Source organism: Durio zibethinus, chromosome 27 (genome assembly GCF_047325235.1).
Source record: "Durio zibethinus cultivar Kanyao isolate XHJ-2024 chromosome 27, ASM4732523v1, whole genome shotgun sequence".
In the NCBI taxonomy this organism is placed as follows: Eukaryota; Viridiplantae; Streptophyta; class Magnoliopsida; order Malvales; family Malvaceae; genus Durio; species Durio zibethinus.
In genome coordinates this window covers 6,033,662-6,049,362 of record NC_143188.1, presented here as the reverse complement: position 1 = coordinate 6,049,362, position 15,701 = coordinate 6,033,662, and the positions used below count along the sequence as shown (strand labels likewise).

The window sequence follows — 15,701 nt, the reverse complement described above, 5'->3', positions numbered from 1 at the left end:
GCTCAACTATAGTCTTTTCTTGCAATGACCATAAACCCTAAAGTTAAACAAATCTAAACTACTAGAAGACATGTTAGACAAGGCAAGTAAACGTATTAAGGTGTTTGTGGAAAAAAAGAAAGAATGGATAAAAGAAACTTGGAATAGAAAATATGTAAGCAGGTCTGACGCAAAAAAAAGAATAGGTTAGACATAACGTAAAAAGTTTGAAAGTTTAAAAAAATAGTGAAAAAAATAAAATTTTCACCTGAGTTTATATAGGTAAATGTCAGGTTGTATAAACAACTCAAATTGAGCTATGTCACACTTCAAAGACGTAGATGGCATTCCAACTTCCTTTTCCAAAGTCAAAATACCACCCAAATTCAAAAAAACCCCTAAACTTCATTTAAAACTTCTCTCTCCTTATAAAATACTAATTTAAATGAATTTAGAATTTATTCAATAAAAACACCTAAGTGTTACCTTGGACACCATTTACAACTAATTTGGATGAATAAAAAACTGCTAGGTCTGCCACCCTAATAACCACAAATAGAGACAAACCATGAGTAAGCAAAGCCAAGACTGTTGAGATTTTAGCAAATATCCATATTAGGCAAGCCATAAACGCTATCTAAATTATGTTAGCATCTCGGACCACTTTCATCATTAAGAAATTAATACTCAAGTCCTAGCTCGGATTAGGTGAAAGTTTCATGTTCTACAAAAATGAATGATCTCAAAACAAATTAGGGACCTCAGTCTCATGCTCGTTTAAGCCTTCAGATAGTTTGATGGGAGACAGAATGTTAAGAGCATTTTATGATCAAAAGAGTATAATGATCATTTTTATAAAGAAAGTGACTCACCATTAACCCAAGGCCAACTTTGTCATTTGGCTAGAGCTAATGTGGCAGGCAACCTTATTTCTCATAATCCAGATCAACTTAACCAGCTTTACACCCATTTGATAACATGTGAATATGTTGACTTGTCATCATCGTGTTGGGTGTCCTTTTGCCATGTTAGGTCAAGTTGGCCCTATCAACCATAAACCCAACTCTAAAAGCTCAAATCGTTAAAATTTTAACACCTCCCCTTTCAGATATAAATACTTATTTTCTTCAAGTATAGGTAATTAATTTTTTATTCTCTAGATTTTCCTCTTTCTCACTCTTTCAAGTACTGATTTGAATGTCTAAGTACAAACATGAAGACCACTTTAGCCTTTGTTTTTTATTGATCTCTGATCTGCTTTGATTTAAAGTCTTTACCCTTTATGACAAGCTTGGCACCAATCTAACTCTTCACTTAAGGACTCAAAAGGACTTCATTAGCATGTTTTTTAAAAAGATTATTAAAAATTAAGCACTTGAGCAAAGAAAAGCCATAAGGAAAAAACAAAAACAAACCATTGATGAAGCATTTCTAGCTAAACAGAGAGAAAAGGCTACATCAAGTAATGAAGGTAAGAAGCAAATGAATGTAAGGAAAGATAGAGAAATAAGGAGTCATAAACCAATAAAAATGATGGTAAGAAAATGGAGTATCCTCATTGTGCTCACTGCAAAAGGAGGAATCACATCAAAAACTTATATTGGTTAAAACCAAGAGTACATTGCAGATCATGCAAATAGTTTTGCCATATTGAGAAGTCATGCAAGAATAAAGCTGTTCAACAGGCCAGTGAGCTTAAGTTACTAAAAATCAATTGCAACAAAAGGACCAATTATTTATTATTTCATGACATGCAACAAGCATATACTTAGAGACTTGGTTGATTGACAATGGTTGCACAAACCACATGTCCTAATGAAAGTTGCTTCAAGGAGCTAGACAAAACCTACAAATCTAGAGTGATGATTGGCAATGGTGAATTTTTGAAAGTGAAAGGTAAAGGAATTGTGGCTGTTGAAACTCCAACAAGTATGAGATTCATTATAGAAGTTCTATGGGTACCTAATATCAACCAAAATCTTAGTGTATGACAAATGCTTGAGAAAGTTTATTCCTTGATTTTTTAGAACATTTCATTGTTTATTATAATGATTGTGAATTGATGGCGGTTAAAATGACTGGTAAAAGTTTTACTATGGAATTGAAAAAACCTAAAATTCATGCATATACTACACCTGTTGATGAGTCTAGTCTTTGGCATAAAAGGTTTGGTCATTTTAACTATGCTTTTATGAAAAATATGGCTTTCAAGAACTTAACAGCGCACATGTCTGCCATTAGTGCTAGAAATGAAGTATGTGATGTATGTTAGTTTAGGAAGCAAAGAAAGCTTCCATTTCTTACAAACTCAGTCTAGAGAGCTTCTAAGAAGCTGCAATTGATTCACATTAATATCTGTGAACCTTAGAGGACTCTATCCTCAAATGGCAGCAAGTACTTCATTCTCTTCATTGATGATTTCACAAGGATGTGTTGGTTTATTTTCTAAAGCTCAAGTTAGAAGTAGCTGGTTTGTTCTAAAATTTTAAAATTTGGGTTGAAAACCAAGCTGACAGTAAAATTAAGGTGCTAAGATCAGAAAATGGCGATAAGTATACCTCAGACCTGCTTGAATGCTTTTTCTTTGAAGCTGGCTTGGAGAATCAATTGACAGTTCCTTACACTCTTCAACAAAATGGAGTAACTGAGAGGAAAAAACTGTTATGGGAAATGGCAAAGTGCATGCTGTTTAAGAAAAAGCTTCCAAAGAGCTTATGGGCAGAAGTAGATTATACTTCAATCTATTTCCTCAATAGATTGCTTACTAGGGCTTTGAAGAATAAAACTCCATTTAAGGCCTAGTATGGAGTCAAACCAGCAATGGAGCATCTCAGAATCTTTGGCTGCATATATTTTTCACATGTTCTTGAAATGAAAAGTGATAAACTGGATCAAAGGGCTCAAATTGGAACATTTCTTGGATTTAGCAAAAATACCAAAGGTTGCAGGGTGTTCAATTTGAAGTTCCAGAAGATTCAAGTCAGTTGAAATGTAAAGTTTGATGAAGCAGCCAGGTGGACTTGGGACAAAAATAAAGTCAAAGCTGCCAGTGACATTCTTCTTAGAGACAAGCATCTCCATGAACAAGATGCTACCTTGATTTTGAAGTCTAATATTAGTGAAAGGTGTAATACAGCTCTGCTAGAGCCTTCCAATTACACTAAAGCAGCAATTTCTAACTACTTGAAGGCTGCAATGAAGGAAGAGCTGCATATGATTGAGAAAAAAAAAAAACTTGGGAGCTTGTGGAAAGGCTAAGGCCGTTGGAGTAAAATGGTTGTACTATGTAGGCGTGTACAAAACCAAGCTCAATCCTAATGGGTTTATCAATATACACAAAGCAAGGCAGGTGGTCGAGCTACTCTTAGCAATATGGAGTTGATTTTTCAGACACATTTGCACCAGTGCAAGGCATAACATTCTAAGGCTGCTAATAACCTTGGCAGCACAAAAAGGCTGGAAAATATTCAGCTAGATGTAAAATCAGCATTCTTGAATGGCTATTTTCAATAACAAATCTTTGTTGAGCAACCAGAAGGCCATTTCATAGCTGGTTTTGAGGACAAAGTCTATCTTCTCAAAATTGGCTCTCTATGGATTGAAGCATGCTCCTAGAGCCTGGTATAGCAGGATTGATGACTAGTTACCAAAGCTGGGATTTAGCAAAAGCAAATGTGAGCGTACTCATTATGTAAGACAAGCAAGTAATGATCTAATGATTATTTCTTTATAAGTTGAAGACCTGTTGGTGACAGGAAACGAAATTGATCTTGTGAAAGACTTTAAAGAGCAAATGCCGAAAACGTTTGAAATGACAGACATGGAAATAATGACCTATTTTCTTTGTATGGAGATTCATCAAAAACAATAAGAAATCTTCATTTGTCAAAAGAAATATGCAAATGAAGTTTTTATCAAGTTTGGCATGAAAAACTGCAAACCAGTCAACACTCCATTAATTCGAAATGAGAAGGTGGTTAAGGAAAATGGAGCAGACAAGGTGGATGGTTCTATATATAGGAATTTGATTGGATGCTTGCTATATTTGATAGCAACAATGCCAGATGTCATGCATTCAACCAGCTTACTCTTTAGGTTCATGCAAGATTCTAGTGAGCTGTACTTCAAGGCTACTAGAAGGCCTTTGAGATACATTAAAGGTTCTATCGATCTTGGTATTTGGTTTAAGAGAAGTGAAGCGTCAAAACTTGTTGGACTTATGGATAGTGACTAGGGTGGTTCTCATGAAGATATGGAGAGTAGTACTTCAGCTTATGCTTTCACGAACAAGTGTGTTTAGCTGGAATTCAAAGAAGCAGGAGACTGTACCACAATCAACAGCAGAGGCAATGTACATTACAGTCGTCGCTACTATTAATCAAGCCATATGGCTAAGGAAGATTTTGGGTGATTTAAATTGGAAGCAAAATGAAGCAACTGAGATTTGTTGTGACAATCAATCAGCTAATGCAAATGGCCAAGAATCCTGTGTTCCATGGGAGGACGAAACATATCAAGATCAAATTACATTTTGTTAGAGAAGCTGAAGCTGGGAATGACGCGAAACTTGTGCACTGCGATTTAGAAGGTCAAATTGCATATATATTGACCAAAGCTTTGCCTAAAACAATGTTTGGAAAACTAAGAAGAAAACTTGGTGTTTCCAACAAAAATGGCAAGGAGAAGTTAGCTGCCGCAGGCAGCAAGGTTGTTAGCAGCAGCAGACAGCAAGTTGGCATTTTTGCTGTCAACTAGTTTTTGATTTTAGTTATGTTAGTTTATGTAATGATGCCGGTGATCCACAAATTTAAGCTTTAGAATTGGATAACTGGTGGTTGAAGTAGTTGAGATTTAATATTATATAATGTGTTTAAATTGCAACGAAAAGTGCAGCCTGTGTATGCTACCATTCTCTGCATTAACAAAGCTAATTTTATTCATTCTATCTCCATACTTATTAGACTAATGCTAACACTGTCGCTGTTAGATATGGTTTAACTTTGAACATTTGCTTGGTTTGATAAGTCAATTGAATTCTTAGACATGGATTTAAAATTTTGAATCCTTCAAGAAATATATTCAATTATTACATATGGAACTTTAGTTCATCAACAAGTACTATTCATAGTTAATATATTCCTTAAAAGTCCCCACAAGACCCCAATATGTAATTCCACTGAACAATCATACTAAAATTGTTTAATAAAAACCTGATAACAAAACTGCAAAAGCACCCATTGCTAAACCAAGCTTACTAAAACTCCACTTCGAAGCTTTCAAAGAGATAGCGTTGCTTTCTGAAGGTGCAGGAACACCGACAGAAGGAGCTGAAGGAGGACTCAGTCCAGAGGGACCTGGAGTTGGAGCTGTTTCAGCTGTGCGAAGCACGTTGATATCAACTTTCTGTCCAGCTTGACAGTGTCCAGGAACACCACAGAAGAAATAGTGATGACCCTTTGTGGTTATGACAATGGAGTCATTGCCAGTAGTATAGGTGGCCAAAGGGGCTGAGGCATTGCAGGCCCTATACATCGGATGGGTTACTCGCATCACATTGTGAAACTGAGCATTGTACTCAAAACCTGTATGTCATTAACATTGGTGTCAATGAATGAACTATATAAATTGTTACATGAAGAACAGATCTATTTAAGTGTACCAAAATCTTAAGCAATAGGATATATTGAGTAATGCAAGTAGAATTGGCTTATGAAATAAATTTGGATACTACTAACTCTTTCTCTCATCATTCATTTCTGTATTGTATTATTCCAGAGTATCTAGCCCCATCATCATTGAATCTGCACAGGGAGCTACGGCATCCAATTATATTTTAAGAACTGTACTCAAAAGTGGCAAGGCATTATTGTATATAATTAAGCGTGAACAGCTAGGCCCCCCTGCTTTTTCCATAAAATAAAAAGTTGTTGAACATGATAAAGTTTTTCCCAATATTTAAGATCATTTTTCAACCTTGACAGTAGCTCCAAAACTTCATAATAATTCAATAGCATTTCTATCGTTCCCATAAATTTTTTTTTATAAAAGATGTCATAATCTAAGAATAAAGAAAATAATTATCTAAAATTTAAACCTAAACCTATTAAATGTTAACTCTACATCTTTTTCATTTCTGCTATATTTTTTACTATCTGGAAGCAAAAACAATTTTAGGACTATTAGTTACTTGTATATATAAATATATATAACTTTATATCAGATAAATTACATACTGTTTTCTAAATTTTGATTTAATAATGCTATGCTTTTTATGTTCCTAAAGCACCCATTTATACTTCTAAATTGAACCTAGACATGTGTCTTAACAGTAGCTAGTTGATTTATCTTACAGAAGTATGTAAAAATCTTGTAGCTATCCAAAAAATTGGTAAAGTATCTGAACTTTTATATGTTCCATCGTAATAATAATAATAATAATAATAATAATAATAATAATAATAATAATAATAATAAAGATATTTTTAAATCTCTTTTTATAATTTTTGACAATATTGAATGAATTGATAGCAGACATCCCAAACTCGGCTAAGCTTTCAGTGTGAAGTGAAAGCAATAATGAGAGGGGCATGCGAAAGTGGGGATTGGACAGAATAATGTGTGGGTTTATGGGACCCCAACAAGCTGTTGGATGTCGATGTTGGTGCCCATTTAAAGACGGTTAAAAACGTTGTATGCTTGATTTCCAAGTGTCTAGTAAGATCCCATGTCTCTTCCATTCCATGCTGTAATCAAACAACAAAAGTTTCTTTTCCCAAGTCATTACGACTTATGAGGGATGAATTGATGGATCATGGATCGAACCGGAAAACAAACAGGGACAGCCATGGCTAAAGAGCTATCAGCTCTTTGATAGCACCTTAAAACGAAAATTTACATCTGAATATTTTAAAGATAAATAAAAATAATATGAAAAATAATAAAAAATAATATGAGTCAAAATTTTAATAAAAATATTTTATATTTAACATATTAATATAAATTATAATATAATAATTTTTATGATTTATACATATTTAATACAAAATAAATAAATATAAATAGAGAGATGGTAAAATTTATCCAAAACAAGGAAACAAAGTATCCTAGGCATTGCCTGTACGTACGTACAAGGAACATTTACCAGATAACTATATGTATATATTACAGTGATATCTTGTAGGAAATTGCTTGGAATTTAACTCTTGAAAATGTGAAAATTCCTGCAGCGGCTTTAGCACAAAATAGTTGCAGGAGGTGGAGCATAGTGAAGAAACTAGAGGTAAAAAAATGCTTTTAAGGAACAAAGCTACTGTAAGGAATAAACCCAGCAGAGGAAATAAAAGAGTAGAGCCAGAAAGCACAAAATTTAAGGGAAACTTACGAATAATGTCACCAACTTGGAAGGTCCTAGTAGCGGCCCACTGCTTGTAGTCAATATTGCCAATGGTGGTCCAACCAGCAGAGTCTCCGACCTTGTAAACAGCTGCTTGTGACAACTGCAGCAAGGCTGCCATCACTACCAGAAGAGCCTGAGCCACAACTCTCTCTGCAAAAGCCATGGAAAACTGGTAATTGACTAGTTGTGTTCTATGCCCCTTAGCAAGGAGAAGAGAGCTTATGTGTATGCTTTTGGCTGGGTTTGTGAGGATGGGAAGGGACTCATTCTCTAAAGGTCTTTATAAATATTTTGGACTAACTTTCGTTTGGCCGTTGGGGCATCTTAAATTTTCAGTTACTTTAGGAGTATGGTCCCTCTAATTTCTGATATTAATGATAAGGGGCACCTCTTTATTGCAAATTGACGGACTTGATCCTAACTGAAGTGACGAATCTCTTTATCTTTATTATTATAAGATTTGAGAAGTCCGGGAAATTCTAAATATACTCTTTTTCTACTCTTTACATTTTTTAAAATTATTTTTAAATAAAATTATTTAATTATTTTTTCCCTCTTTACACCTTTCCACTTTTAAACTTTTTAATTTGCAAATCCAAAAATTTTTAAGAGTTTTTGGATTTACAAATTCAGAAGCTCTTAAAAATTCTTAGATTTTCGTATCTTAAAATTTATTAAAAGTTTTCAAATTTAAATATTCAAAAACTTAAAAATTTTTATAAAACATTTTTTTCAATTGATTTTTTTTCTTAAATCTAAATATAACTTTTTTTAATTTTATCGAATATACATATTTGGCAAGTTATATAATTATTGGGTATATATATATATATATATCTAAAAACTTTAAAATTGAGATGAAAAAAGTAATTAAATAATTTTACTTAAAGAAAAGTTTTTTTAAAAATTGTGGAAAAGAAAAATGAAGGTGTGTTTAGAATCTCCCTAAATTCATACAAAAATGAAAGTGTTAAATCTTGTTATAATTTCTTTACAGTGTGGTTAAATCTTTGGATGATGATGTGCCTTTTGGGTAGGACAAGGGATTATGAAATTTAAAAAAAAAAGAGTTATAGTTTGAGAATAAAAAAAAAAAGATATTACAAATATTAAAATTTAAATTCTAAATTTAATAAATGTTATTTTTTAAGAACCAAGGTTCGAAGGACTATGAAATTTGATAATTTTCTACAATGGGTTATCAAAAATCAATCAGTTGTCCTTGTTTTTCTTTTGTTTTCCTTTAAATAATCATGCGTTTTTATTCCCCTACTAAGATTACATCTCTGAAGAAATAGACAATTTGGCCAAAAAAATAATAATAATGAAGGAACAGACAAGATGTCAACAAACTAGCAATGAATTAATTAAGGAAAAAGAAATTGAGGAAGGAGAGAAATAAAAGGAAAAATTAAGGAATTATGACTTTTGATTATGACTTAACAAAGTAGCAACACTGAAGAAAAAACAAATTTCGAAAATGTGCACCGTGACCGGTTGTTGCCACACCCAATTTTCTTGCTGTTTGCATCATTATTATCCATTTTGTTTTAAACTTGAGGGCGATGCTTGAAATGCTTGAAAGGAAAGAATGTTTGAGGCTGTCGGGTGAGCTGTAGAAATGCAGATACAGTGTTCATATTGGACAAGGAATGCTAGACTGCAATGATAGCACATTGGCACTAGATATATATTTTTCTTTCTTGGTAAGTGCCATGATAAATTAGTGTTCCCAAATTCAAGTATACAACTTCATTTCTTGTTGTGTCTTGTTCCTTTCTTCAAAACGTGGGAACAAAGGAAGAAAAAGACAAATTATTTAGCTTACTACTTTCTCTTATACTATGTTATATCTACATTTTGGATTTGTAATGATCAACTACGTTAATTAGTCAATACTGTTTACATCAGCAAAACTGAATTAGAAGTTCAAATGGTAAGGAAGAGAGTTTGGAATAAAACTTTGATTTTCCTGAGATACTATTGATGACACTTAAACAGCAGTATTAACTTGGAGTAGGTATCATATTTTGATTATCACATCAGAATTTACTGGTGTAAATTCTTTTTCATGTAGATCTAGTGTGGATCTTTCAAGTACTAGGTTGGGGGAAATGCTTTATAATACAAGTTTAAGTCTGTAATTATGTAGATCCTTTACCAGTTTGACACAATAGATCTTTTCCTTTGCTTCAGAATCAACCTTTTGTGCATTACCAATCTCAACAAAGCTCAAGTAGTGTTTGCACAAGGTAACAACCACGGGTGTAAATCAATCAAGTTACTCGCAAGCTATTTGAATTGCATTCAAAAAAAAAATTAAAATTTCACTTATTTATTGTCAAGTCAAGCTCAAACCCAAATTATTTAAATAAAAATTTAAATTGAGTTCAAATAATTTAATATTTAATTTAAAAGATTCATAAGTTTAATTGAGTTTTTTAATATATTTAATATACACACAAGTAAATGATAAAAATATAATATTTAATGTCAATATTTATAATTTATCAAATCTGTCAAACCAAATTTGATATGTTCAATTAAATTATAAGTCAAGTTTGACGAGTTTTAAGTCTTAAATTTTTTAATTAAATGAAGCTCTTGACATTGTAATTGACTTGATTTGACTCCATTCAACCCCCTGTAATAATTGTGTGAGAAGGTAGTGGCAGTGGAAAATTTGCTGAGACTAAAACTTCACTTGTTAGGTTGGCAAAGCACCCTGGTTGGGGCTAAAGGGACGGTTTAGAGGAAGAAGAAGCCTTCAAAAGTTTGGACAAATACAGCTTTGAATATGGGCTTATTCTAAATACGGCTTTGACTATGGGCTTATTCTAAATACGGCTTTGACTATGGGCTTATTCTTGACCCTTATATATGTACCCATCCAAATACAGTGTTAGTGTTGTTCTCTGATCCTTTTAAGTAAATTAACAACTTTGTTGCTGATTCTGACCAAAAACAAAAAAAACAAAAAACCTTTGTTGCTGATAATTTCCTGGCAGGGAATTATGTCGCTTGAGGTTGAAAATAAGCCATTAGAAGATGGACAAGAGTATTTCATCTAGAGAATTTTCAGTGGGCTAGGATCATATATAAATTGGAACTAAAGTATATTGTATTTATTCAACTTAGTGATCCAAGATATTGAAAATTCTGTCAAAGAAGGATTATCTCTCAGCAGTAAAAAATTTGTCCTGCTGTAACATCTTAATTCACAAAGACTGATTTTTTAAAAGCAACCATTATACATCAAATACTTTCACCCAGAATTTTGAATGACACTAGTCATCCAATTCTCTAGCACGTACCAATATATATAATGCATGTATTCTTTCTAGTACTTTGATTTAATTAGAAAAATCTCAAATTACAACTGGGAAGTTGGATCAAACCCATTAGCTTGACCATTTTTCTTTACAATGTCACCATTGGTAACAGCTGCTCCCTCATGATCATCATCCATGAATCTCTTCCAAAACCAGTGCTGCTTCCACACTCTCTTAGTCATCTCTTCAATTGGAACATTTTTGGTCTCTGGTAGTAGGAAGAGTGTAAAGATTGACATGATCAAAACCCACCCGGAGAAGAACAAGAAGATTCCAAACTTGAAATGGCAGAGCATTGAGAGGAAAGCCTGAGCTATAACAAAGGTGAAGAGCAAGTTGACACAAACGGTTACACTCTGCCCTGCTGAGCGGGTCTCCAGGGGGAATGTTTCACTAGGGATCAGCCAACCAAGAGGCCCCCAAGACCATGCAAAGGCTGACACGAAAGTACAGACCATAGCAACAACTAGGATTGCGAAACCTTTGTGGAGATCATCAGAATGGTCTTTAACCTTGATTCCTAGAATAATCGCTATCACTACTTGAGAGAAAAACATCTGGACACCAGCTTCAAGTAACAGCACGCGACGGCCCACTTTGTCAACCGAGTAAATGGATACAATGGTGGATAGCACATTCACAGCCCCAGTTATAACAGCAGAGTAAAGGGCAGCATCATTGCCAAATCCCAGTGTGTCAAAAAGGACTGGAGCGTAAAACATGATTGCATTGATACCCGTACATTGTTGGAAGACCTGTTCCAAGTATACAAACAAATAGAAAAGTGGACATATCAGTAAGAATTATTCACTTTACCACCAGACAGACATGTACCAACATTATCGATAGGATAGGTCAGCAATAAGAAGTTTCAACTGAGTACCGACCTGCAGGGCAATTGCAATGACAAGTTGGGGGCGGTTCCTGCGTTGAAGGAGATTCCTAAAAGGGTGTTTCACTTGTTTAGCCACACGACTTGCCTCAACAAGCTCCAGGAACTCAGGCTCGATATTATCTGTGCCTCGAATCTTTCTGAGCACAGCCTTTCCTTCTTCCAGGTGACCACGCTCAATGAGACTGTTAGGACTGTCAACCACCAGGAGGGCCCCCACGGTTAGGAGAAGTGCTGGAATGCCGGCCAATCCTAATGATAGCCTCCAACCCCATCCCCCTTCAATTCTGTCGTTGCAAAGCAAAGAATCAATGATAGTCAGCAGCAAAGCCAGAATTTAGTTGCAATGCAAAAGGAAATGACCTATTGATGACTACTCCCTAAAAGACATTATTATTATTTCCAAAACTTGGAGATGAGCAGCGTCCCATTAAAATGTAAGTCAAGGTTTCTTTTTTCTCCAAGAAGTTTGCATATAAAAGTTGTACTCTGAAAGGGTGTTATCAACAAGAAAGGAATTATTGGCCACAAGGTAGCAAAATCCTTGAGTATCATTACACCAAATTCAGTCAATGGTTCTTTAAAAATAACCAAGTTTGACTTATCAACGGCATCTCAGAATTAGCATACCTAGACAAACATTATCATCTGCCAAATTTTTACTAGTTGAGCAATTATTGAATATGATGTGTTAACTGCTATATTTTAGAATATAAATTTGTTGTTTTCATAGCGCTGCCACCTTCAACTACTCAAACAATTCTGCAACAGGGCACGTATACTTCGTGCCTCTTAATTTCAACAGTTACAAATATAGGCATAAAAAAACTAAAAATAAACTAACTTTGTAATGTTTGTGAATCTATTTTTAATATGTTTGTAATTTATTTATTTAATTAATGAATTTTAAAATATTATTTATAATTATTTATTAAATTTAATAAATAAATTAAAATTAATTTTTTAAAACTATTTATCGAACGTTTTATTCATTTACACCTCTTAATAAATATATAAAATTTTAATTATAGTTTTAACATCATGCTAAATCCATAGAAAAACATATCATTTCACCCCTTGTCTGCCTCAATGATAAAAGCATTTTGAAAATGAAGAAACATAAAAAAGTAAGAGGGAAGCTTACTTGGCAGTCCCGTAGTTGACAAGATTTGCAAACAGAATTCCAATAGTGACGTTAAGCTGGAATAATATGTTTAACCCTCCACGAATTCTCGTGGGTGCTATCTCTGACAGGAACAGTGGCACAGCCTATTGGACATGATACAAATTGCAATAAAAGCAAATCAGTAATTTAAATCAAAATTTCCACATCTAAACCAAGTTCAAATTAAATATAAATTTCAAATTGTAGACACATGTTACCACGTTCTATGGTAGGTATGATTAAAAACTATACCCGTATCTTTCAACACCTAGATAATCCAGGGTTTGACTCAAATATAACGCCTGCATATTCAAACAGATTTGAGTTCGATTGTTTCTATTCTAAAAAAAATTTTAAAAAAAGTAAATAAAGTTTGGATCCTATGCACCGCTACTGTTTCCATCAGCTACAAGTTTGCTTACATGGGGTAGTTGAAATTAAGGCCCAAGTAATTACAAAAAGATAAGATCATAAACAATTAAAAAATGTACACCACACAATAGAAGTGAAGACTAAAGGATGCGAAAAGGGTCAAGAAGCATCACGTAATTCATAAAATACTTTTCAAAAAGATTTAAAAAGAAAGGGAAAAAATGAGCAAGAAGAAAATGAAAAAGAAACTTGCTTTTGAAGACTTTTTTTCTGGATAAATCCAAGCTAAAACATCTTTTTCATATGATGCATTTTTAAATTAAGCCAATGGAGAGAAAAAAAGTCACTATCACCTGTATAAAATGTGAAACCGCAGAATATATTTAAAGCTATAAAGTTAGGGGCAATAAGGTAATGATCAAACCTACTTAGTTAATCAAATTAATTAATCAACCAATAGTTGGAATTTAGCTATCAACTTTATGGAACATTGGGTCATAAAAGGTCGGTCCATTCTTACAAAACTGAGCCAACCGAAAAGAGTTTGAGCTACGTGTTGAAAAGAGATTGCTGGGGATGTAAGAATTTGTGGAAATGTGAGCTGAATGAACTATATGCAACTGGTTACAAACTGTTTTGGTAGGGAAATTAATGATGTTGATAAGGCTACCTCAGCCTGGACAACCCCAAAACAAACGTGTATTTGCCTTTTGTCTTAATTTTGGTACTCTTTTTTTTTATTATTATTAAAGACATCGCAATATAAAAATTAAAAAAAAGTTTATTTTAAAATTTAAATCTCCAATCTATCTGTTAAATGTATTTTAAGACTGGTTTTACGAATTATTGAAGGACTTCATACTCTACTTTTATATGCACATCCCAGTTTCTCATTGGCTCAAACTCAAATAAGTCTTAATTCAAAGTGTCAAGTGTTTTTTTAGTTGTCGAGTTTAGAAAATTAGCCACATATTGAAATTACCTGATTAGCGAAACCAACACCACAACCAAGCAATATCCTGCCAATGATAAGCATGGCAAGGTCTTGAGCAGCAGCATTAAGAACAACACCAACAATGAAAAAGAAACCAGCAATCAACATGGTTAGGCGGCGACCAAGCCTCCTTGTGGTATAGGAGGCAAAAAAAGTGGCTGTTAAACCAGCCAAATAAAGCGATGAAGTGAACAACTGCAGGCCTTGGTTATCATATTTGCAGTAATTTCCATTGAGTCCAGGGTCATTTGTCCTTCTATATACTACTGGGAAGAATTTTTGCAAGAAGTCGGGCATGGATGTTACGCCACCTACATCAAAACAACAACAACAGAATTAGCCAATCTAACATTATTTGATTCATGTCCAACATGTTTTGTTTCAGGGACATCAAATTTTGCTGTAGTTTCAAAAAAGAAATAAAAAAGAAAAGAAAATTCGGAGATGGATAAAAAGGTAATTTTCAGAAAAATGAACGTTTTACTCCCGAATGAACAACTACCGAGGCTCCACTAACAAATACCAAATGAACAACTACCAAGGCTCCACTAACGAATACCAAATGAACAACGACCGAGGCTCCACTAACGACCATTAACAGACACTTTCGTCAACAGTATTATGATGCGAGAGAAATAATCAAATTCCGAAACTACCCTTGTCTCTTAGAACATGGCAATTGATCCAGAGTCCCAGTTTGCGGGGAGAAAAATGCTCTTTTTTTTTTTTTTTTTTCATTTCTTTTCACAAATTCAACAATTTATAAAATCCTAAAATGGTTTTGTTATTTCTTAATTTTACCAAATAACCCATCGCCAGAAAAAGAAAAACTTTTTTAAATAAAACGTGTTATTAAAAAAATACAAAAATTTAAAAATTGATTTCTTGTTTAATTAAAGATAATAAAAAGAAATTAGCTTTTAACTATTGACGTGATTTTTTATCAAAAAAAGAAAAATGAAAAGAAAGCTTTAAATAAACAAAATGAGATTATTAAGAAAGAAAAAGGTTGGACTCTTTTTATTGCTTGTTTATTAATGGTCTAAACTTTGATGCAAGCAATGAAAAATGAAGAATTACCAGAAACACCGACGTCATAGCCGAACATGAGGCCACCGGTGGCGGCCATTAAACAAGAAATGATGACTACGGGAGTGATCTTAGCTTCGAACTCCACCCCCGCCGGTGGCACCGATGAAAATCCACCCCCTGGCATGCTTCTTCTTCTTCTTCTTCTTGTTCTTCTTCTTCCTCCCTCTCTCTCTCTCTCTCTCTATATATATATATATAGATATATCTTTTTTTGCTTTGTTTTACCTAAAATGAAGAAGAAAAAAGAAAAAAAAAGAGATAGTTCTGATTAATGTAATGAAATGGGATAGGGAGGATAGCGGTTTATATAGATGTGGAGGGCATAGCTAAAAACTCCTGCACGAGGTACGAAATGGATGACGTAGTGGGTCATCACCATCAGAATCTTTCCACGTGGCTATTGACTTCTCTCTGGTTTTACGTTAGTCCACGAACGCCACTTGATTCAGGTTGGTGTACAGATTGGAGAATTTATATTG

General features: G+C 33.8%; 2 protein-coding genes across 2 annotated transcripts; both read right to left on the bottom strand.

The window, feature by feature from the left end:
• Positions 1-5,030: 5,030 nt before the first annotated feature.
• On the bottom strand, positions 5,031-7,657 carry LOC111280032 (mavicyanin-like). Its single transcript, XM_022867181.2, has 2 exons — positions 7,361-7,657; positions 5,031-5,561 (listed from the first exon to the last, which is right to left on the bottom strand). The coding sequence occupies exons 1-2, from the start codon at positions 7,536-7,538 to the stop codon at positions 5,179-5,181; spliced, it is 561 nt and encodes a 186-aa protein (XP_022722916.1). The 5' UTR covers positions 7,539-7,657; the 3' UTR covers positions 5,031-5,178.
• Positions 7,658-10,592: 2,935 nt separating this feature from the next.
• On the bottom strand, positions 10,593-15,498 carry LOC111279315 (sugar transport protein 13). Its single transcript, XM_022866338.2, has 5 exons — positions 15,211-15,498; positions 14,119-14,441; positions 12,744-12,868; positions 11,595-11,886; positions 10,593-11,462 (listed from the first exon to the last, which is right to left on the bottom strand). Exons 1-5 carry the CDS (start codon positions 15,344-15,346, stop codon positions 10,749-10,751), a joined length of 1,590 nt encoding a protein of 529 aa, XP_022722073.2. The 5' UTR covers positions 15,347-15,498; the 3' UTR covers positions 10,593-10,748.
• Between the last annotated feature and the right edge of the window lie 203 nt (positions 15,499-15,701).